This window comes from Xenopus laevis, chromosome 7S (assembly GCF_017654675.1).
Source record: "Xenopus laevis strain J_2021 chromosome 7S, Xenopus_laevis_v10.1, whole genome shotgun sequence".
Lineage (NCBI taxonomy): Eukaryota > Metazoa > Chordata > Amphibia > Anura > Pipidae > Xenopus > Xenopus laevis.
The window spans coordinates 15309249-15334693 of NC_054384.1; the positions used below are offsets into that span (position 1 = coordinate 15309249).

The window sequence follows — 25445 nt, forward strand, 5'->3', positions numbered from 1 at the left end:
TTCTCTCAGTGCCCGAGTATAGGTTCTTCTATCCTGAGTTCCTGGGTGTTTACTATTATTGATTCCTTGATCTTTGACCTTGCTTGAAACCTCGACTTTGATATCTTGCTGCCTGGACCGTTCTCTGCCTGGAATATCGACCACGTTATCTTGCTGCCTGGACCGACCTTTTGCCTGAACTGACGATTCTTCTGCCTAAACCCTTTTGTACCACGAACTGTGTTTGCCTAGTTGCTTCCTCCTTGGTCTGCACTCCAAACAGCGCCTTCGGGCCCTGACAAAATTTCACTCTGGAGAACCACATAAAGTTCAGTGTTGTTTTATTTTTTCATGCACTGCACAAACATGTTTCCGATACAATCATCAAGCACCTGATGTTGTATTCAAAACATGTTGTGCAGTGCATGAAAAAATAAAACAACACTGAACTTTATGTGGTTCTCCAGAGTGAAATTTATGCTGATCTTGGAAATCTGATGGTTCTGATGGTGCCATTACTCTGTGAAGAGAAACCCTTTATGAAGTAAAGTGTGGGAAGATATCACCAAAAAAATGTAAAGCTTCCTTTTGCATCCTCCTATACAACTGTATTGAACCAGCTTTCAGCTCATTTCATGTTATTATTATTACTACAGTATACATTTTTGCTTTTTTTTAACTAATCCTCTTACTGTAAATGGTATCAATTATCAAACTATATTGTTGTTTTCAAAATACATTAATCTTGTGTGGGCTCTGCTGTCATTACAGCTTTGTACTAATTACATCTTTGGCCCATCTCCCTTATGTGCGCTATTGAGCTCTCTTTCTATCTCTGATCTTTGTTAGATTTCATTACATATTATTATTCATATCTCAACTCATTTCATTGTTTCCAAAATGTGTGTGAAAGCTAATTTTTCCAAGCAGTTGTTAATTACTAAGTTCAAAGAACAGCATTACATTTTTCAAGTGTATATTTATGCGAAATTAATTTAACTAACCGCAAAAATGACAAATTACATTAATGCATTTGGTAAAATGGAATTGCTTTTTATTTACCAGTTAAATTATATTATTGTATAACTTTCACCGCCGGTGTCAGGTATAACAGGAACCGAAATTTTAATTATGAAGGGTGATGGGAATGACGGGTGCATTAATTCTGCAGCTCAGGAGAAGCAGTGGTGACTATTTGCGTTATGAAGGGGGCGTTGGAATAGACACTCTTGTCAAAACTGTCGCATGTCAACATTATTCGGACACTCGTTGACTTTAATACAGGCGTCAAAATTGACTTTAGCGGCAACACTGATGCGGATTGACGCGGGCATCAAAATTTGTGTTTCGCAAATTTTTCGCGTTTCACGAATTTCACAGGAAATGCACAAATTTTTAAGCGAAGAAACACAGGGCAAATTCGCCCATCACTGATTATAATTGCTTACCTCAGATTCTGGGGTACCATTCTAGTGAATGACACACTTCTCATGTGACCCAGACATCTGGATCCTGGACTGAACATAGGGGCAGTAGAATTTTTAAGCCTTTGCTTGTCCTATAAATGAGCCCATGTATTAGAAATCCTGGGTTTGATTGGGCATCCCTATAATCCTAGGCAACAGTGGGTCCTCCAGTTTACTGTCCAATCAGGCAGTCTTGTCTATCCTGCTTTTCATGGGCCAGACTGGCTATGAAGATGTTGCAAGATAACATGGATGTGAAGCTTCACAGATAAGCTCTACACCTGAGAAGACCATAGATTGGGAAGAAGAAAGAATATGCCATGCAGAGAGAATATTAGAGAAAGAGGACATGGAAAAAATACAAAATAGGGCAAGAATAAAGAGACAGGTAGAGAGAGTAGAAAAATATATTCTGTCCCCAAAGTATTCTGCTGTTCTGCACCTTCCCCGTAGTGATGCGCAAATAAATTAGTCAGGCACAAATTCACAGCGACTTTCCGCATTTCGATGCTGGTAAATACATTTGCAAAACTGTGGAGAAAGCTTGTTGGCGAAAAATCCGCTGCGTCAAAAACATTTGGCCTCTCATCAGAATACTCGTGCGTCAAAATTATTCGGACGCCCATTGACTTTAATGCATTTGAACAAAATAAGCACGCGTATTTAAAAATTATCGTGGGTGCCGAAATTGACTCGCGTCAAAATCATTTTTGTGTATGTTTTTACACATTCGCCGTTTTGCGAATCGCGCACATTCGCGCAGAAATCTCCCCTTGGTCAGCAGCAATAATGTAATTTTAAAACATACGGATCCAAGCAGTAAAAGGTATGGTAGGCTCACCAGGGTTTGGCAGAAAAGGTGCAGGCTGCTGCAGAGGTAGAAAGAGGATGAGTAGAGTATAACAGTGCTTTATTGGCAGACTCTCATGCAGCCATTACACAACAGATAAGTGACAAAAAGTAACAATAACAACAAAAATGTAGACTCATGGAAAAGGGATCAGCAGCGGAGTAGCGGAATCGAAGCCTGAATCAAGATCCGCTTAAATGTACCACTATTGGAAACTGGGAATGTTGGGAGGTATTACACAAAAACTAATAGTACTTCAACGTATACAGTATGTATGTACTCTATATAAAGTAATGTACTTCTCGATTTCTGCTTTCAGATTTGCCTGAACCGGAAGTGTCAGAATATCAGTATATTTGGTATTCACAAGTGTGCGCTGAAATGCCATGGCCACGGAGTGAGTACACTTACTATTCTTTACTCCTGCTGTCTGAAGAATTTTGCAAAGTGTAAGAGACAGGAAAAAAACCTCACAATAAAAAAGCACAGTACATTTAATCACAAACCACAGCGTGGCATTCATTTAGCTAATTCCACCGGCTATTATGAAGGAATGATTATCCGCAGCGCAGTATCGAGATGATAATAAGCTAAGGAGACAATGGTCTATTAATATACACAGAGCGACGTTGATAACGCAACAGAGAAAAAAATACTTTCGCCTGGAAATAGTTCTGCTTAATTTCTCTTGCTTATCTCGGAACTCCCCTAAGACAGTTTAAGCAGCATTGTACTATGTGCCCCAGAGAACATCAGCACTAGTCCTCATATAATGGATTGTAACTTTGTACTTACAGGATATTAGCCATGCAGTGCACTCATTCTGCTCTCCATTTAGTCTGCTCCTCGCAAGCAGGTTCCACACACAATAGAATCAGCAGCTGAGGAAATGCAGATCCTACACGCATAATACTAATTAATTTACTAAAGCCTTTAGAAGGGTCGTTTACAACCACAGTGCAGTGCATTGCACTTTCTTCCGTTCAGCCACAGGGGAACGCAGGAGTAGACGCACTCAATTATTCTGAAGAGGGGCTGTACTCACACAGACGCATGTTGCGCCGAAAGCAGGTGAAATGCAACATGCTGCGTCCCAACCTGCATTTGGCACTTACATGCTTCTGTGTGAGTACAGCCCCTGTCAGAATAATTGAGTGCGTCTACTCCTGCGCTCCCCTGCAGTTGAACGGAAGAAAGAGCAACGCAGGGGAGCACAGGCAAAAACAGCCGTTTAAAAGAGCCTTTATAATGCAATGGTTTCCCACAGAAATCCAGTATAAGTGGGAGCGCTCTCCAAATTGCATTTGCCGTAGTTGCACCTACCTGTCTTGGGCGCATGCTGTAGCTGCATCAGTTCTGACACTTGAGGCTCATTTATAAAAGTTCAAATTTATCTCACTATTTTATGAAAAATACTCCGACCAAATCCAGACGGGTTTTTTTCCCCTTATTTATCAATACATTTTCCCGAAAATTTCCTGTGCGGGAAAAATAACGAAAACATTGTGAAAAAGACAATTTTTTTTTCCGATTTGTGCCCGAAAACCACAAAATCTTCGGATTATTGCATGAAACCCAGCACAGATCAAGATATCTTTGAGACTCCCATCGACATGTATACAACTTTTAGCAGTTCTGAGATGCCAGATTTTCAGATTCAGACTTTTTCCATCCTCGGGATATAATAAATCCTGAAAGATTCGTATTTTTTCCACTAAAAATTCAGATTTTATAGTTAAAATTCAGAGTTTAATAAATAACCAAGAAAGCAAATAACTCACGTACAGAGTGCTGACCACAACATACCGAGGGACGCCTTTTGCAATGTCAGTGCGGCTTTATTTCTGCATACAGTGCGTTACATACAGTCCTACGCGTTTCATGCCCCTATACCAGGCACTTCCTCAGGGTACTTTAATAAATAACCACCTTGGTATTAAAATGGCATTAGCCTGTCATTATTTTCATGCAAGTCTGCTGTGCCTACTGACGCAGCCTTAAATAACCACCACATTCAGGGTGGTCCTCCAGTGTCAATAGGCACAACTGCACAGTATTCAGCAGGAGGCACCGAATGACACATTTACAGCTTCAGGAGCAGCTGCAGTCCTGCAATTTTTCTTGCAGTCAAGCAAGAAAAAATCCCATTTATTCTTGCATGAAAAAGCTCTCTTGTGTATAGTGATATTTGGCACCACTCAGTCCATCCTGCCATAAAACTGTTGCTTGGTTTAAAAATCATGGCACACAACATTGACTTCAGTGCTTTTGTGAATTTTTGGCATAGCAGGTCAGATTCGCCCATCACTCTTTACAAGTAGGGATGCACCGAATCCACTATTTTGAATTCGGCCAAACCCCTGAATCCTTCGCTAAATAATGAACCAAAGCCTAACTTGCATATACCGAACCCAGGCCGAAACCCAAACCGAATCCTGGATTCGGTGCATCCCTAGGTAGTAGAGATGAGCAAATTTTTTTTGGCAGGCGTGGATTCACGGCAAAATTCTGCATTTTGTCATCTTTGAGTTTTTTTCAGGAAAATAAGAAAATTCTGCTGCGAAAAATTTTGCCAAGACAAAAAAGTTGCTGAGACAAAAAAGTCACCACAAGAAAAACACCCATTGATTGTTATGCATTTGGAGTGAGAAAAAATTGTTGCGAGCGGAAAAATTTGTTGCCGATTGACTTCAATGAGTTTCGCGAATTATTCAACAGATTCACTCATCACTACTCGCGACCACATGGGGAATCTTAAATTAATCATAAAACACTGCATTGTGGCACCTACCTGAACTACTGCAGCTATGCTTTTATATTCCATGCAATTCAGGAGCTGTATAGACATATAGGGGCATATTTATCAAGGGTCGAATTTCGAATTGAAAACACTTCAAAATTTGAATTCAAAAAGACCAACCGAAACAAACTATTCCCTAGTCTAAGTACACAAAAAATAGCTCGAAATTCGAATTTTTTTCATTCAATAATTCACCTCGACCTTTGATAATTCTGCCCCATGAATTGATCCCAAATAAGAACATTTTAAGAGGGTAAAAATTAGCAATATGAATATGTATATGATACCTTTGAAGTATCTCATTTCTCACTTTTAATACATTAAAGTGGACCACCCAGACACAAAAATCTGTATAATAAAAGTCCTTTTCAAATTAAACATGAAATCCAATTTCTATTTTTTTTAAAGCATTCATAGCTGTTGTAAGCTCATTTAAAATTCTCAGCTGTCAATCAAATATTGTCTGCCCCTCCTCTATGCCTTAAGCAGGGGAGACAATTACTTTCACTTTCCATTCAGCACTTCCTAGATGTCACTGCACTCCACACATTCCCCCCATTGTCTTCACTGTTTAATTGTGTAACCAGTACATGGGGACGGACATCAGGTCCCCCATTCTGGTGCACAAACAAGATTTAGAGACTTGCCTTAAAGGGCATGTAAAGTCTAAAATAGAATAAGGCTAGAAATGTTGTATTTTGTATACTAAACATAAACTTACTGCACCACAAGCCTAATCAAACAAATGATTTATGCTTTCAAAGTTGGCTACAGGGGGTCACCATCTTGTAACTTTGTTAAACATCTTTGCAAGACTAAGACTGTGCACATGCTCAGTGTGGTCTGGGTTGCTTAGGGATCATCATAAACAAAGCTGCTTGAGTTCTGCATGGCTGGGAAGTAAGGCAGGGCTCCCCCTGCTGATCATAAGTATGATTGTTTCCCTGCAGAGCAGTTAGGGACCGTCTGACAATTCCTATCCACAGCAGTAAATGAAGGGAGAATTTCACTGCATACAGTCAGGTTTCTTATAAAAACAATGCACATTTTTGAATTAAAGTATATTGGAGATAGGTTTCTTTTTCATTAAAGAAAGTAAAAATGGGATTTTATTTTTTTTGCCTTTACATGCCCTTGCCCTTTAATAACAGTGTCCACAAAATGACTCCTAACTACTTGCTATAATTATGAATTCCCAGACTGAAGGAAACAACATTCAAATAATTTATACAGTGTAATTAAAGTTCATTTTGCTTGACTAATGCGATAAAATAGGATTTTGAATCATTTCTTTGGGTGACGGCGCCCCGTTAATACCTTTGTTCCCCATTTCCTCTTTGCAACAAAGGAAATCATATTCTCCCTTTCAGACCCAGATGTTATCACACTTTTAATTCTAAACGAAACGACGGGATCCAAGGATTGGAATTCTCATCTCATCCTCTTATTTTTATGCTAATTTGTATTAATATATCAAAAGACCTCGCGCAATCTCATTAAGAATCTCAGCCAAGCTCGAACCACCCCGGTGAAAGTCTCCGTCATGAAAGCCAATTCGCATCAATCTGATCTCTCGTGTTCGGGTCTGTCAGACAGATCGTGAAGCAGCTTGCGCATGAAATACTGTACATCAAAAATAAAGTCATTACTGAACACGATGACGTGGGGTACGAACTGCGTGGGGTTTATGTCTCTTGGTGCCGAGATGAGTCAGTGAATATGAGAGGTAATACGTCAATGAGCGCTTAATATTCTGTCTATAAAAGTGATATCATAATGAAAGACAGCGCAGCTAACTACCCACTTCTCTACTTAGCATCTGGATTAAGTGACTAATATCTCAGCTGAGACTAAATGAGTACATCTGGAATGTACCCGGCGGATATGTTTCCTATTTGCCTTTTACATATATTTAGCTTTAAACTGTCACTGATCACTTAACCAAGCACCAAACTGCTCCCTAACGCAACATGAGCAAACGAGGTGCAGAGGTTTCTTTAGGAGTCAATGCTCCACTAAAATCTACTCAGAGTGGCAATTGTAAAGTCAGCTGAGTGTGAAAATCATTCAACACCAATATAGAGACTGCCTCTGTGATCCTTTTAAAGGAGAACTAAAGCTTAACTAAAGGAGTAGCTAGAAATGTTGTACATTATGATTTGGGCTTCTGTACCAGCCCAAGGCAACCACAACCCTTTAGCAGTAAAGATCTGTGTCTCCAAAGATGCCCCAGTAGCTCCCCATCTTCTTTTCTGCTGATTCACTGCACATGCTCTGTGCTGCTGTCACTTACTGAGCTTAGGGACCCACTCACAATATACAGTACACATAGAATAGAAATGTCACAATATAAGGCTGATTAGTAATTAATACAGATAATTACTACATGGCAGCACAGAAACTAGTGCAATTAGCATCAGAATTTAATAATCAGCCCTGTAGCATCAGCTTATATTACAGACCAACCTCATTTTCTGCTGGATAATTAGTGACGAGCCCTAAGTTTAGCTTCTCAACAGCTGCTCAGAGCCCACTGAGCATGTGCGTGTCACAGACACTCCTAACAGAATCCAAGATGGGAAACTCCTGTGACAACTTTGAAGTCCTGGCTGGTTCAATAAGTTCAGTATATAAAATACTAAATTTCTAGCCATATTCATTATTAGGTGTTAGTTCTTCTTTAAGGGGCCCTACACTGATCATGTAGAACCATCAGTGGTTTGTTTAGATAATAAAGGAGCTGATATATGATACAAATAATGGTTTAACAAAGCCACTATAGGGTATTCTTTTATTAGATGGATGCATGAGCTAATTATAGATACTCAACAGATTATTAAGAATGGCTCTTTCATATGAACAAAGTCATAGACTGGAAGGGCAACATTAAAATGTTTAAATGTACATTTTGGGCATTGCTGCACAGACAATATAACGATCACCATTGTATTAATACACACCAGTACTTAATGTATTCTCCTTTTAAGGTGTGCAATAATAAAAACAACTGCCATTGTGAAGCGGAATGGGCGCCGCCATTTTGTGACAAACATGGCTTTGGTGGGAGTGTGGACAGTGGACCAGTCAGACAGCATGGTAAGAGATTAGGAGCTTTATTTACTACAAGCACAGTGCTGGATGCAAACTTGGCATCCGTATAAACACCATACATGGAGCACTTGCACAAGGAAATTGTAGTACATGGCATATATATTGTAGCATTCCTCCAAACATTTCAAAAATGTACACAGGGACAAAAACATTAGCCACACTAAGCGAAGCACCAATTTTATGGCCACACCCCCTAATTACTATGTCCGTTTTACAAACTTGTCAGATTTTGAAAGGTTGAACACATTTATGGGAGTTTTAGGGCCATGTTTTATGTGTTATAATAGTTTTGCTAATAAAGCTGAAATTGCCCTTTATTCCATGAGTCCTGCTTATCTTAAATATTTATAATTGTATCTTAAATTGCTACAAATGTACCAAAATGCAGCTGCTTAGGGGCACATTTACTAAGCTCGAGTGAATGATTAGAATAAAAAAAACTTCGAATTTCCACTTTTTTTTGGGTACTTCGACCATCGAATTGGCTACTTCGACCTTCGACTTCGAATCGTTTCGACTATTCGACCATTCGATAGTCGAAGTACTGTCTCTTTAAAGAAAATTCGACCACCTACTTCTCCACCTAAAACCCCCCCGAGGTACAATGTTAGCCTATGGGGAAGGTCCCCATATGCTTTCTAGGCAATTTCTGATCGAAGGAAAATCGTTCGATCAATGGATTAAAATCCTTCGAAACGATTTTTCCTACGATCGTTCGAACGAATTGCGGTAAATCCATCGACTTCGATATTCAAAGTCGAAGGATTTTACTTAGACGGCCAGATATTGAGGGTTAATTAACCCTCAATATTCGACCGATAGTAAATGTGCCCCTAAGTGTTCTGGGCTCTCTGACAAAAAGCCTGGAGTCAGTGCAGGAAATAAAAAAGAAACTCTGGACATTTCAGTAAGAAACACGGAACTGCAGGCTGAGCTGTCAAAATCTGGACTGTCCTGTATCAAACAGGACATTTGGGAGGTATGTTGTAGAACATACCATGTCTGAGCCTTGGGCAGACCCGGATTTGTGGAATGGGCCAGGCCTAGAGCGGTAGGACTGTAGGGACGGCAAAATTTGCTGCGACAATAAAGTCGTTTGTGTAAAATAGTTTTGATGCCCATTCACTTTAATGCAATAGGACATAAAAAGTGCACGTGTAAAAATATCGAGTGCATAAAAATTGTTGCATGTCAAAATAATTTTGACGCCCATTGACTGTAATGCATTTGGACAAAAAAGTCGAGCATGTAAAAATTGTTGCTCGTGTCAAAATTGTTGTGTGTCAAAATTATTTTGACACCCATTGACTTCAATGCGTTTCGAGAATTTTTGACGAAATGAATCGGGACAGATTCGCCCATCACTAATTTCAACAGCTATTGGACACTCCCACCATCCCAGTCCCCTCAACTGTTAAACGATATTGTTAGTGATGTACTTCAGGCAGGGGAGGTAGGGTGGGTGATAAGGATTTCAAAACTGTCAGGAGGAGGTGGAGGTGGCAGCAGCAGGGGGCACGCAACAGGCGCTCTGGCCTAGGGTCACTTGTACTTTAAATTCAGCCCCAGGACTCATGGGATCAGGTTGAGTCGACATCTCACTTGCAAAGGCGACTTCCCAAAATGTAAAAATATGTCTGTGTTACTGTAAGTCGGCTTCTGTCAAATGTTTTTTGTATCAGGTTCAGTCTTTGCATTGTAACGATCTTCTGTCTCTTGGTTGCAGATAACAGAAACTTGATCACGGGGATCATAGTGACATTTGGCTGCATTTTTCTTGCTGCTTTCATTGTGTACATCAAAAGGAAGACTTTGTTCAGATGGCTTTTTTCTAATAAGAAGACTACTATTGAAAAATTAAGGTAGTTGCTAAATGCTTTCGTTCTTCAATTCAAGTATCCAGTAAATAAATTAATTTAAAATAGGCTACTCTTCACTTCCCTGCAACACTTATCTTCTCCCATTGCCCTGATATTTTGTTATAAGACCCCTAAAATTGGTTAGTAATGGTTTAAATTAGGCATGTAATTGCATTAGGTCTGCAAATAAATATAATAGCATGAGATTATAATAGTGTTAATGTGAGTGATCTGCCAGAGCATTTTGCAAAATCATATTATAATTAGAAATGATATGAGCACAGAAGGGAGTACAGGCCATGGCATGGGGAGGCTGATAAAGACACTTATCCTCCAGAGATATGTCAGTTCAATATCCCACAGATAGAACACTCTTCAGACACCAGGGAATCAATTAAGCAAGCCAGGCTAAAAGGCACAGCAATACGGGCAGATCACTTTGCTCTGAGAACATGGTACTATATAGAGAATGTCTACATTTACAGTATCTCTGCTGAGGAAATCAATATGATACCGCACCTATGTGACTATAGAGAATGTTGTTGCCATTTACCATGCTATTCTATTTAAGAGGAATCATATCATAAACACATTAATAAACTGGGTTATTTTGGAAAATAGCTTAGAGATAATATTTGGGAAAAACAGCTTGAATGTTCTATTACACTATTAAATAAAGGCTTTCTGCAAGTTAGTGGGAGCTGTCATGTTCCTATTCTTGGCAGAGACAAAGTTGTCAATAAATGATATTTTTAAAGATGCTACAAGCAGTCATAAAAATGGTGCTGATCTAATCTAGCTTTGAAGAAAATTAAAGAGAGAGAGAGAGAGAGAGAGAGAGGAGATGATTGAACAGATAGATAGATGAGGAGAGAGAGAGAGAGAGAGAGAGAGAGAGACAGATGATAGATAGACAGATGATAGACAGACAGACAGACAGACAGACAGACAGACAGACAGACAGACAGACAGACAGATAGATAGATAGATAGATAGATAGATAAGAGAGAGAGACAATAGATAGATAGAGAGAGAGAGAGAGAGAGAGAGAGAGAGAGAGAGAGACACAATAGATAGATAGATAGATAGATAGATAGATAGATAGATAGATAGATAGATAATAGAGAGAGATAGAGATAGATAGATAGATAGATAGATAGATAAGAGAGAGAGACAGAGAGAGAGAGAGAGAGAGAGAGAGACAATAGATAGATAGAGAGAGAGAGAGAGAGAGAGAGAGAGAGAGAGAGAGAGAGAGAGAGAGAGACAATAGATAGATAGAGAGAGAGAGAGAGACACAATAGATAGATAGATAGATAGATAGATAGATAGATAGATAGATAAGAGAGAGAGACAGAGAGAGAGAGAGAGAGAGAGAGAGAGAGACAATAGATAGAGAGAGAGAGAGACACAATAGATAGATAGATAGATAGATAGATAGATAGATAGATAGATAGATAGATAGATAATAGAGAGAGATAGAGAGAGAAACGATAGATAGATAGATAGATAGATAGATAGATAGATAGATAAGAGAGAGAGACAGAGAGAGAGAGAGAGAGAGAGAGACAATAGATAGATAGAGAGAGAGAGAGAGAGAGAGAGAGAGACACAATAGATAGATAGATAGATAGATAGATAGATAGATAGATAAGAGAGAGAGACAGAGAGAGAGAGAGAGAGAGAGAGAGACAATAGATAGAGAGAGAGAGAGAGACACAATAGATAGATAGATAGATAGATAGATAGATAGATAGATAGATAGATAGATAGATAGATATAGAGAAAGAGAGACAGACAGAAAAGAGAGACAGATATATAGAGATAGATAGATGATAGATAGATAATCAATAGATAGATAATCAATAGATAGATAATCAATAGATATATAATCAATAGATAGATAGATAATCAATAGATAGATAGATAATCAATAGATAGATAGATGATAGATAAACAGAGAGAGAGATCGTAAGAGAGATGGACAGACAGATAATATAGAGAGAGAAACAGAGACAGACAGATATAGATAGATATGGGATTTAGATATAGATGATAGACAGGTGATTGATAGCCTATACACAGGGTGCTTGCAAGTTTAGAAATGGGAAGCAGGTATTTTAGAGGGGTTGTTCACCTTTGAGGCAACTTTTAGTATGATGTGATATTCTAAGACAATTTGCAATTGGTTCTAATTTTTTATTATTTGTGGTTTTTAACGTATTTAGTTAAGAAAAATTAGTTGTTTTTTTTTACTATAGAATCCGAATTTTTAGTGGCCAAGAAAAACTCTAATTTTTCGAGATTTATTATAGAAAAAAATAAGTATTTCGGGGAAAAAATCATACAATTAGGTTTTTTTTCGTGTTTGTCCCCGATCCGATTAAATCATGTTTTTTTATTAATAAATAAGGTCCAATCGTGGATTATAGTCCAGTTTGACTTTTTTTATTTAAATAGTCCGAAAATTCAGATTTTGATAAATAAGCCCCCCATTAGTGTTGAGACGGAACTTTTGGATGACTTTAGTTTGTGTTAGACATTGGCAGGCAATCTCGCTAACTATGATGGAAACTAGTGAGTTGAAGCCTCCACATTGGAGGTCATTATTACAGAGGCACAAGTTTCATTTAGAATAGTCCCCGGGGGAGCTATGAAAAATACATTTTCACAGATTGCAGAAGTTAATTTAACAGGCTACTGGCTTCCAGAAAAATCAATATTTATTTTCAGTCTTGCAAGGGAATTTGATCATTTTTTTTTTTTATTTGTGCGTTGAATAAAAATGAAGAGACCCTTCAATGTGTCATTCTAAATTGAAGTCGCAGCCGCTCTAACGCCATGTTTTATTCAATCGTTTCTTACTGCAGGTCAGTGAGACCATCAAGAGGTGGGAACTCAAATGAGACTAATCAAGAGCATCGCACAGCACTTTCCAAGCATGTCCTGAGCAAAGCTGCATGTCTGCCAAAGGTGGGTGTCATTCTGTGCAAACAGCCCATTGTTATATTAGGAAGCGTTAGGGTCAGGCCACACTGGGCGTTTTTGGGGAGATTTGGTCACCTGGGGACTAATCGCCTCGTCTTTGTGGCAACCAATCTCCCCAAAAGCCTTCCCTTACTCTGGGCCGGCTAAAATGAAAAAACGCCCGCGCTAATCACACGCGGCTATTCGTTTACCGAAGTCGTCCGATCGAGCGACTTTGGAAAACGTACCGCCGCGTGTGATTAGCGCCGGCGTATATTTCATTTTAGCCGGCGCAGAGTGAGGGAAGGCTTTGGGGGAGATTGGTCATCGCAAAGACGAGGGGATTAGTCGTCAGGCGACCAAATCTCCCCAAAACGCCCAGTGTGGCCTTAGCCTTAAAGGGATTCTGTCATGGGGAAACGTGTTTTAACACATCAGTTGTGTTGTTCCAGCAATTCAAGTACAAGACAAATAGTAGATAACAGATAAGCTATGTAGAATCCCATTGTATGCTACAGAGCTTATCTGTTATCTGCTGTGCATCCTGTGCCTTTTCTCCTTTTTCAGCTTTGAATGGCTGCCCCCACAGATAATATATAATATATATAATATATAATACACAAAAGCCATGAATATCCTGTAAATGATATCCTTATAAACGGTGAGTTCTGATGTCATCAGTTCTAAACGCTGAGTTCTGATGTCATTTCTCTCACATGACTCACTGAAACTTGTGTATTATAATAAATAAAGTACCCCCTTTGGCAAAATATGAGGATATTAGAAGTTACCTCGGAGTTCCATGACCTGTATAAAAACACTCGGCCTTTCGGCCTCCAGTTTTTATATGTGGTCAGGAAACTCCTTGGTAACTTATAATATCCTTATAATTTACAAGAGGGGGTACTTTATTTACTATATAATATCTAAAGTGCTAATGCTTTATACAACTTAGTGCTCAAAGTGCTTATAGAAACATTGCATTGATTTCTAGATCTCTATAAAGTGAATGAATCCTAATAAATACAAATGGCCTTTTCTTTTTCTACTTAACAGGAGGAGCGTTCCATACAGTACGATACAAGACTTCCCCGCTGTCACCCTATTGACATTAGTCACCCAATAAGGATACTTGAATTAACTCAGCACAGCCTTCCAAGAAAAGCCCAAGTGCCACCTCACAGTCTTCCGTTGCAACAAACAGTCCCAGCACGGCCACTTCCAGCAAAGCCTTCTGTTAGATGTTTACAGGTAAATGGTTTTTGAGTTTTAGCAGTTTTAGACTGCTAATACTGGTCTTTGAGCTCAGCTGCGCTCTCTGAAGTCAGCAACAATAGGGCTAACTGACTATACATAATGCATAGAGTGCACTGACAGTTATGGACCTATTTATTATGCTTTGTAATTAATTGCCGAAAAAATGGGGTAAAAAATAGTGTAGAATAAATAGCAAACTTATCAAAGTGTGTGTGAACGCCAGATTTTCTGCCTTTATTTGACACTGCTTCAGACGTTTGTAAGTAAGTTCTGGCGGAAGTTGCACAAAGAAAAAGTGATTAAAAAAATTGCGGCTCTATGTGCTGTTTACGATGCCTTGCGAATTATTCCAGGCCAGGATTCGGCCTTTTCCAGCAGGATTCGGATTTGGCCACTATTTTGGATTCAGCTGAACCCCTGAATCCTTTGTGAAAGATTCGGCCAAATACCAAACTGAATCCTAATTTGCATATGCAAAAAAATGTTTTCCCCTTCCCACCCCTAATTTGCATATGCAAATTACGATTCGGATTCGGTTCTGTATTTTCCCGAATCTTTCACAAAGAATTCAGGGGTTCGGCCGAATCCAAAATAGTGAATTCGGTACATCCCTAATATAAATACACCAGTAAATCCACAAAAGTAATGCTGCTCTTTGTCAAAAGAAACACCACATTTCTTTTCTTCTATTGTGTACTCATGGGCTTCTGTGTCAGATTTCCTGTTTTCAGCTTAAACCTCCAGGGCTAGGGCTTGAGCATGCTCAGTTTGCGCCTCTCTCCATTTTCCCCCTCCCTCCTCCCCTCCCTGCTGTAGTTCGAGCCCAAAGCTATGAGTGAGCAGGGAGAGACTCAGGCAGTAAGAGATGTTGCACCAAGCTAATATGGCAGCTGCTATCCTAAACAAACATAGAGAGCGTCTAGAGCTGTTGGTTCAGGTATGGTGTATCATTCTACAGGATAAATATAGTGTCTAACTTGCACTATTGTGGCTAATTTATTTGCAATAAACTGCCTCTGTAGCTATCCTTCTCCTTTAAATCAAAAGCCTGCTATTAGCTAGTGATTTTTCGTCTAGTTTTTGACGCCGGCGCCCGTTTTTGACGCCGGCGCCCGTTTTTGACGAATTTTTGCCACGAATTTTTCGCGGGCGTTTCGCGAATTTATTCTCTGGCGGCGAATCGCGCAACATCGCCGCGAATTCGCACCTGGCGAATAAATTCGCCCATCGCTACTATTAGCTGCATAACACCATGGACTTGAGTTTTTGTTTTGTGAGCCTCATTTTTTTTACATTTCATGCCTTGTATTAAAGCGTGCAAGACATTTTTTCCTGACTCCACTTTGCTTTCGTTTATATTATTTCTCATGTGATTGCACATGATAAATAATCTGAACTAAAAAGAAATCTGTTCTCAAACCACAGATGCCCTTAAATGCTTAAATAATCAATAGACCATGATTGCTGCTGCAACTCAGTGATCGGTCACTTTCTTTAAACACAAGCCCTTATCAGATGTAAGTAATTCATCTGGATTAATTATGCTTAATGACTCCATTGCTCGGAGAGAGGGGGCAGAAATGAAATGAATGCCGAATATGTTATTGGCAAAATTCTGTATACAAAGAGAGAACGGCTTTTGTCTTGGGGCAGGATTTTCTTCAGTAAAATACATTTTTTTTCAGTAAAATACATTTTTCTCCAATGATACTTTTCTCAGGGGAAATTAGATTCAGTTTTATTATGAAACCAAGGTTTCTATAGAGTCTACAGAAATTGTAAAAGAGGATTTTGATATATTCGAATCAGGGTTCTATATCATACCTCCCAACTGTCCCGTTTTTTGCGGGACAGTCCCGATTTAGATAGCTTAGACTGCAGTTCCGGATTTGTTACTGAAATGTCCCGATTTTCTCTTTGATCTCCTGCGCTGAACAGCCAGAAAAAGATACAAAGTTTCTGAAACATAATTGGCTTTTGGCAGAGATCCCAGAACACTCAGCAGATGCACTTCGATACTTTAGTAACAACTTTAGATAAGCAAAGAAGTAACAATTTAAGATCAGCAGGTCTTTTGGTGAAACTGTAACTTGCAGCTTAAAGGGCAATTTACCTTGTGTTCAAACTTTCATAACCTGCCAAATTTTGTAAAATGACATGGTAATTAGGGGGTGTGGCCACAAAAACAGGTGTGGTCAAAAATCTTTGTGTCCCTCTTTCTATTTCCAAAATGTTGGGAGGTATCCTATACAGTTTTTAGAAAATGAAATACTACTGTACGTTAGAGTCCTGCAGGGAGGATTTTCAGGTGTGGTTATAGATGCGGGTCTGCGGGTCGTGGGTCTCATCTAAATTTCTTATCTTGTGTAATATTGTCTATATTTTACTCCTTTTGAAGTTTTACAAAACTTGTTTCTGCCCCGCCCACTTTTGATGACATCACTTCCGGGTTTGCAGCACCATCACTTCCTGTTTGATGGTTGTCGGCAGGTTGCGGGGTCGGGTTGTGGATAAGGCAGTTGCGGGTCCGGGTCGGGTAGCGGCTCAAAGTGGGTAAATATGTGGGTTGCGGTTCCGGCTGCGGGTTCAGGTTGGGTCCCGGTCTTAGAAATTGGTTCTGCGCAGGACTCTACTGTACGTATTCGGTGAGGGTTAGAATGGGAGATAACCTGGTGGGCCCTGCCCCTCATAGGCTCCTCCCACCCAGGACCGCCCCAGAAGAGGAGGAAAAAAGTAGCCGCCACACACAGATTAGCGGGATGCAGGTGTCGGAAGGAGAGCTCTGGGTGTTGAGAGGAGGGCTCTTGAAGTAAAAAAGGCCAGAATTTCTCCAAAAAAAATGTAAATATACATGATAAAGAACATGCCAGGACTGCTTCTATTTCCAGGGTTAATATTACACAACTAAATTGTGGAATCAGTGATGAGTTTACCATTTGGGAGTCCTTGCCGACATAGGCTCCTAAACAGCGAAATCATCACTTTTCCACAATTTATTTTATCCGAGCTTGTTTTTTTAAAATGTATTAAATAATGGTACAGCTGTATTTGGCAGTCTGATGCCACTTGTCTTTAAATACTGTACATATAGATTTATACTGTATATCAGCAGCTACCGAGTGACAGAGTTCCCATTAGTCAGAAAGTCTCACAACTAAAAGAAATAGACACTTCCCTTTCCATGTTTGTCGTCCCCGGACACTTCATGAATATCTAGTCCTTCATTTTTTTGCTTCTTATATTCTTGCACTAAACGAGCACTGATAAGCTGAATATATTTATAGCTTGTTATCATGCAGGAAGCTAGAATTTTATGTAGTCATGACAATGGCCCAAGCGGGCATATTAAGCAGGAGAAAAAAAGAATGTTTTTCTTTACATTTTAGCGACCTAATATATTTTAAGCTTTGGGAGTTGTTCTGCAACAATGCACAAAGCAGAATATGGTATTTTTACAGTACAGGTATGGGATCTGCTGGTATTCTTGGAACCTGAGGTTTAGATTAATGCAAAAAACTAGTATTGGATACCAGGTACCATACAGAAGTTTACCAAGCAAAACTGATCTAGTACAATTAATACTAATCTCTGCATTCACAGACATACAGGTATCAACCCCTTCATATTTATTGGGAATCTCCTATCACCTGCCGTAAAAGGTCCATCTCCTGTTGTCAGTAATTTCTCCTTAAAACCTTTCTTCCCTGCTCCATTGACATATATACAATCATCACTCAAAGTCCTCTGATTTAGCTGGACGAAGCAGTGGAACAGGGAGAATAGTAGGGCAGGAGGACAGGGGCATAACAGAATGGGGATAGGGCAGCCAAGATTCCCCTAGATCACTTTGGAACTGTGTTAGCATCTAGTGATGGGCAAATTTATTCGCCAGGCACGAATTTGCAGAGAATTTCCGCATTTCGCCAGCGGCGAATAAATTTGCGAAATTTACCACGCACCCATTGACTTTAATACAATTGGATAAAATAGGTGCACGACAAATTGTCGCTGGCTTAGATTTTAGATGCCATTTTGCGAATTTCGTGCGAAATTCGCAAATTTTTGGCAAAACGGGACAAATTCGCCCATCTCTGTATTTAATATAAAACATTAATGGCAGTATAAAGTAAAGAACTCCCTTGTACCTCTGCATAGTCACCTTACATTAATAAGAGTAACAGATGCATCAGTGCAATAGGGGTAACTGCTTTCATTTTGGCATTTCTACACCTTACTAACAGTACATAAGGTCTTTGGCCTTATGTTTTACATTTGGATTATACATTTTATAATAATATAGTTTTTTTAACTGTAGAAAATGTGGTTTCCAGGTACTAATATTTCTCCAAAGTAGTTATGTGCAGGTCATGAAAAATAGAACCTACACCCAACCTGGTACAGTAGCTTTATTTATAGACTGCACACGACCCGCCCATCTCTGACATTACAAAAGGGGCTGAGACAGGGCAGGCACAAAGCTATAAATAGCGGCTGCCACCATTGGAAGCCAGCACAGGAAGGGCGGGGAGAGCAGAAGGAAGTGCTCAACGTAAGCCCGCCTCTGACTCTGCAATCGGTTATGGAAGTCAGCCAAAACCTGGCCAACCCCTGGGTTCTTTGGGTGACAGACTGGCCCACTCATCACTAATCCAAAATTAGGAAAGAGTAAGAGTATCTATTTTATGGAGGCTATAAACTGAAAGTGGCCATACACCCTCCAACATAAGCTGCCCCTGCAGGCCAAATTGGCATCTTATTGGCCCATTTATGGTGCTCTTCCAATAGCCTGCCTGATCCAGATGTATTTAAAAATCTGAAACATGCTATCAAACAAGAACTGTATGGGCGTGTTTTTCTCCGGATAGATCCCACTAGACGTTTATTTTTACCCGTTCGTTGGCTTGCAGGCCAAGCCATTGGATTGTCCTGATTTGGTGGGCACATCAGTTGCCAAACCAGCAGTCCTAATAAATTAACATCCAGTTTTTATATGGGCGAAGACAACTTTCTGGCTATGCAATTTATTTTCTTAAATTCTGGAAGTTCTGAAAGCGTTTGGCAGACAAATACTTTCTTCAATATATGTTTTGACTTTTTCCTCTAGGGTTCCTGCATACCAAGCCCTCCACAAAAGCCGCTGCCAGCCGTTCCGTTAAATAAAACTTCCCAATCCGATAGTGCCTTAAGCACAATGTTTGAACATCAAGAACACGTGCCTCGGATCACTCCTGTGAGGTAAGCCGCATTTAGTTCAAAATTTGAAATATCTCACACGCCTTTATAAGATGTTTGGAAACATGCTGCAGCCTACTGTGTTCTTCCAAAGGACTGCTTGTTTTCTAAAGTTTGATGCTTCAGGCAACAGAGGAACTGGACTGTAAATAAATTGGATCTGAAAAGCATTTAGCGTGTAGTAGGCTTGGATGGAACATCACAAACTTAAAATTTAAATTCCCAAGGGTAAAGCAATAAAACCTCCTAACGCTGAGTTGCCCGGAACAGCACAGTTTCTACCAATCCAGTTGCACATTCTGAGATCCAAATGCCAGGAATGTGAATTGCATTGCAAGAAATAGCTTTTATACTTTGCAAATGATAGTAAGACACACTCGCCATGTGTTTTTTGAGAAATACAGCACTATATACACTATATTGGTGGTTCTTAACCTTTTCATTTGGGACCTAAGACATTGCTTAAAGGACTCAGCGCTACATTCTGTGGGTCATTCACTAGGTGTTCTCAGCAAGAGAAGTAAGAAGTGTGGTCTTGCATCCCTTAGGGCTCTTGCACTTCTGCCTTGGTTCGGGATTCAGCCAAGATTCAGCCTTTTTCAGCAGGATTTGGCCGAATCCACGTGCCTGATTAACCAAAATCCAAATCCTTAAAATCATGTGAATAAGGAAATCACTTGAATAAGGAAATTCCAATTTTTTTCCCTACATGGTTATTTTGAACCTCTCTTTGCATATGTAAGTTAGGGTTTCGGTTGTCATCCGAATCCTTCCTAAGTGATTCAGCGAATCCCAAAATAGTAGATTTGGTGCATCCCTGGTGTTACGATTGGTATCCGAAACCCAGATCAAACCCCAAGTCTCAGTCGTGGCTCAATCTTCTGCCTATAACAGCCACCTTTTCGTTCAGAAGGAGCCCTCCTCTACTCGGATGCCGCCAGGTCTTAGCATGAGAGAACCAAGGAGAAAGTTCTGGGCAGGCAAGGGAACCACCCGTGATGCAGGGACAGAGAACAAGAATCGTGGTGAGGGACAGGCTGGGTCAAACACCAAATGGGAGCAGGCAGTACAGAATCAGTCAAACACACTGAATACGGAGTACAGAGCGGAATTCAGAAGAGTCAATATACAGGCTAGGGTCAGGACAGGCAGCAGACTTGGGCAATATCAGAAACAGGCAGGGTCAAAACAGATCAGGAATACAAGATACATCACGTGATGACGCTGCCACTTCAAACCAGGAAGCGAGTGGCGCGGCAATTCCTTCAGATTCAACGCTCATGCAGAAGGATGCGGCAGGTGTCCCCCGGCGCTCCCCCGCTAGACCACCATCTGTCTCTAAATAGAACATATTCTGCCTATTCTTTTAATTTAAAAAAAAAAAAAATACATAACTTCCTCTTATATCTGACATTATAAAACACTAATGGAAAATTTATTTTTGGTGGTCAGTGGAGAGATTACTTTCCCCTTTTTATGTTCAGAAGATTTTGTTAACTTTGCTATTAATTGCTCTTGACATGACAGGAGGTTGATGTCGACGTCTTATTCACTAATCCAACAAACATGTTACCACCCAAGGAACTTGGATTTGACTGAGTCTGAATGCTGCTGAAACAGGCCACATGACGAACGAAATCTTGGATTCAGTGCATCCCTACTATTAATAGATAGATGGATAGATGGATAGATGGATAGATGGATAGATGGATAGATGGATAGATGGATAGATGGATAGATGGATAGATGGATAAGACTGATGATAGATTCATAGATGATAGATAGATAGATAGATAGATAGATAGATAGATAGATAGATAGATAGATAGATAGATAGGCCATGACACCACACAACAAAGGTCCCTGTTAGTAATCCGCAGATCCCAAATTCATCAATATAGTCCACGAATTCCCCAGAACTCAACTCTTTGGGGAGAGTTGGGAGGTTGTCAGGGTGAAATCAGTCACACTCTATTTGCTACTTCTCAGGTGAGGCACTCAACGTAGCCATAAATTAACCAGCACAGCTAGACCTTGGAGGGGTGACGATTCTCATGGACTAAAAACCCATCATCCTTTGCAAGAAGCAGGACATTACATCTCACAACAGTTGGAAGGTCATGTCTTGGCTATACCGGGTGTAGAGATAAAGAGCTTCCCAAATTTGCACATACGATATATTCCTACTAGCCATTTACAATATATCTTTGTGAAAACTTCAACATAACTAAGAGCTACTTTATGGAACTGGTGCATTTATTATTATTATAGCATCTAGCATTTCTGCAACAAGTATTAAAAACAAAACTATAAATTCGACTTGTAATGATAGTCCTTGTGATCTAAGCACAGAATATCCCGGCAGGAGGGGAGTTACATTGCTCTCAGGGCTGTGGCTGTTACGTTAAACTCCACTCAATGGAAAATCAGATTTCAGAAAGCTTAGGAAAATGATTAACATAGGTTAACATTTCATTAGAAGCCTAATCTATTATTAACGTGCCTCAGTAAAAATGAACCCTTGGTGTCTCTGCTCCGGAGCTGTCCCCAAACTACCTGAGACTCCTCAGCATTCAATTAAATCTGTCGGAGCTAAATGTGCTGCCTGCCCCCATTTCCAGGCAAGAGGCGCATATTACATGATATATCAATGGGCCAATTTCTATTCATTCTCGGCTGAACTCGGCACTTTATTAAATTAGTGGCTTTTCTTGAATTATTTTAGCATCCATTATTAACTAGATCTTTAATTACTGTTTCCATGTCAACTTTAAATGGGTGCCACTGTCATATAATTAACCCCTTTTTGGTGAGAATGGAATGCCATATTTTATACAAGGTTTATATGACAAGGAAAGGGCTATTCATGAGGGGGTCAATTTTTAAGAAACCCTCAGCGATTATAATCACTTACCTCAGTCCCCGGGCTGGCACTTGAAAAATACTTGGGTCTAGTATTGTATTCTAGTGACGGCTGCACAGAGTTGGACCAAGTAATATTGCAGCCCAAAGCAATACCATCTAACCCAGCACCCCAACAGTGCCAAGGTGTGACCCTCACTAGAAGGGACAAAACTGCCAGCCCCCAGTGATTCTGCAATAACTTGGATACAATGCAAAAATTAGAATTCTAAGTCAATTAGTCTTTGTATTTCTTTGTTGTGCAACTCTTGTTGCTATCTGGTAGCTAGGAATCACTTCATCAGAAGACCTGAAAAGAAAATGGGTCCTTTGTAAATGCCAGCCCAACCAGTGTCTGGCCAAAAATTGGCCACATATCTATCAGGCAGGTTCGAATACTTTGTTGGACAAGGACTGTTGATTTGCCCTCTCTCGATTCCATTGTACACCAAAACTGAACTGAACAGTGCACTGTGAACTACATTTTTTTTTCTAGCCACAAGGGCCCACTACTCTGATAAGACCTTTTCAAGACTCTTTTCAAGAGTGATGAGCTTCAGCCTACCATCTCTTTACCCCAGGGGTCCCCAACCTTTTTAACCCGTGAGCCACATTCAAATGTAAAAAGAGTTGGGGAGCAACAAAAGCATGAAAAAGTCCCTTGCGGTGCCAAATAAGGGCTATGATTGGCTATTTGGTAGCCCTATGTGGACTGGCAGCCTACAAGGGGCTCTGTTTGGGACTATAGTTAGTTTTTATGCAATTGAAACTTCATTTCAAGCTTGAAATTCAAAAATAAGCCCCTTCTTTGAGGACCCTGAGAGCAACATACAAGGGGTTGGAGAGCAACGTGTTGCTCACGAGCTACTGGTTGGGGATCACTGCTTTACCCCAAAAATCACAAGACTGCCCACCTGATCAGATTGCACCATCCTATAGTATCATAGCCCCTACCAAGAAGGATTTTGTGGCCAAAATACAAACTTGGGATAAAATATGCTCATAGGAGTATGTAAAGGACCTGGGTTCAATCTGTCATCTGTTTATTCCAACATCACATATCTGCCCAATGACATTGCATCATTCTATATAGTATCAGAAGACTATTCAGCAGCGCATTGTGGAAATGGACAAAACATATACAGTACATCTGGGTTTTAAGCACTAGTCACTAGACTATAACTCTGCACCAGTCATATAAGATTGCTACACCTGCCATAGATACATATTCATAATTATAACAATTCAGCTGCATGGCCCTCATTATTAAACCATTGGTTGCCTGGGTCCTTGGATAAAGGGCCCTCCCTGTTGGTGAGGTCAGTGGCAGGTCCAACCCTTTCTACAATGTCACTGGTGGGTAAGGATTTAGGGGTCTGCAGGCTCAAGGTTGCAGGTGCCCTAAAAGAGGGTTAGGGGCAGGTGAGATGTGAACAGAGTATTACTAATGCCAACGCTTGTACTGCATTCAAAGAGGGTGAATGTTGGGCAGCATGTGGGCATCCCCTGGAACAACTGTAGCTTGTGCATCTTTCAGATATGCAGGCTAGGGCGTAAGGCAAATGAAAGAGCCTCCCAACACAAAGTGCAACCTACACAGACCATTGTCCAAATGCCATAGGGCCTTATGTGGCACATATTTTCACCCCTTAGTGATCTTATACTTGTGTCAAGCACAAGGCTAAATGAGCCCTATATGTCAGGGAGCCTGGAGCTCCCTCCAGGGAGGAAGTCTGGATCAAGGAGGAAGCCCTCTTGAGGGATCAAGGTCATGGTGTCCAAAGGGTTAATCAAACGGATAATCAAAGTTCAGGCAAGAGTTCAAGGGCAGGCAGATTAGAAGCAAGATCCAAGGTCGAGGCAAAGGGTCAGGAAAACAGTCAGGACAAGATTTAGTATAATAACAGTTCACAGGAAACCCAGGATGCACACCAGAAATGTATACTATACTTTGGCGCCATTCTGGCGTCTTGGTTGCGTTTTTATATTTGAATTTGGCGCCATAGTGACGTCATTGGCGTCTTTACACCGACGTCGATACGCTGGCGTTCCTGCCCGCGTTGACATCATTGCGCCGACGCCGCTACCCACATGTCGGCCATGGGCGCCGCCATTTTGGGAGCGATGCTGGCAGAGGAGGACACGCCACCCGGAGCTTCTGGGACTGCTCCGGGCGGCGATCGTGACACTATAGACTCATCAACTGATATTTCATTGCTACAGCTACTGACTAAAACCTATCCATAATCTTTGCTGTTATCAAATGTTGCCACTTTACTTTTTATTTGCATATAATTGTCTGTTTGCTCTCATTGCATTAATATCACTTTCTTGATATTTCAGACCAGCACCAAAGTGTCCCCCTCAGCTGCAAGGGCCCATCAAGCCACCCCAGCGCAAGTGACAAGAAGAGAATAAGCCTTCAGTGACGTTTGCACTTTGCTCTGACTCCCGTTGGAGCTTGTTTACCGAAACATCACTATTTTTTTGCATCTTTAACAAAGAAGAAAAATGTTAAATCTAATATTTTTGGAAGGACTGAGCGGTTGCATTTGGTGCTCTCTGTGTTTGCTCAGGTGCTTATAAGTTATTAATTTATGGTGATTATTTAGTACAGTGCAGTGCGTTGTATTTGATGTATTTAACCAAAGATGAGTTTCCGTTGAAAAAAAAAAAAAAAGAAAAAGGGGAAATATTTTTATAGTTTTTGATACACTTGAAATATGTTACTTGTACAGCATATGGAATGGAAAGGAAATTTCGCGGTCACTCTTTAATCGAATGTTAAATAACATAACATTGTTAAATCCCTGCCATAGTGCCTTTTATTTACTGTATGTTAAACGGGACAGAGTAATCACATTGAACAGTGCAATACAATATCCTTTAATAGGTCATGAATACATTCATCAAAAGGGGAATATTTCCCATGATATTACTATTCCTTTGCTATGCTTTTCCTTAGGCCCAAGTAAATCACTGCACAACTTGCAATAATATGATATTGATATTTGATTATGATC

General features: G+C 40.2%; 1 protein-coding gene across 1 annotated transcript in view; it reads left to right on the forward strand.

The window, feature by feature from the left end:
* The window catches only part of adam12.S (ADAM metallopeptidase domain 12 S homeolog), a 293766-nt gene extending 268533 nt beyond the window's left edge, over positions 1-25233 (forward strand). The window contains exons 17-23 of the mRNA XM_018227401.2: positions 2615-2692; positions 8083-8191; positions 9933-10068; positions 12936-13038; positions 14089-14283; positions 19394-19524; positions 24766-25233. Coding sequence (XP_018082890.1) covers positions 2615-2692; positions 8083-8191; positions 9933-10068; positions 12936-13038; positions 14089-14283; positions 19394-19524; positions 24766-24826 — 813 coding nt within the window. The 3' untranslated portion in view covers positions 24827-25233. The remainder of the gene's footprint in view (positions 1-2614; positions 2693-8082; positions 8192-9932; positions 10069-12935; positions 13039-14088; positions 14284-19393; positions 19525-24765) is intronic.
* The last annotated feature ends 212 nt before the right edge of the window (positions 25234-25445 follow it).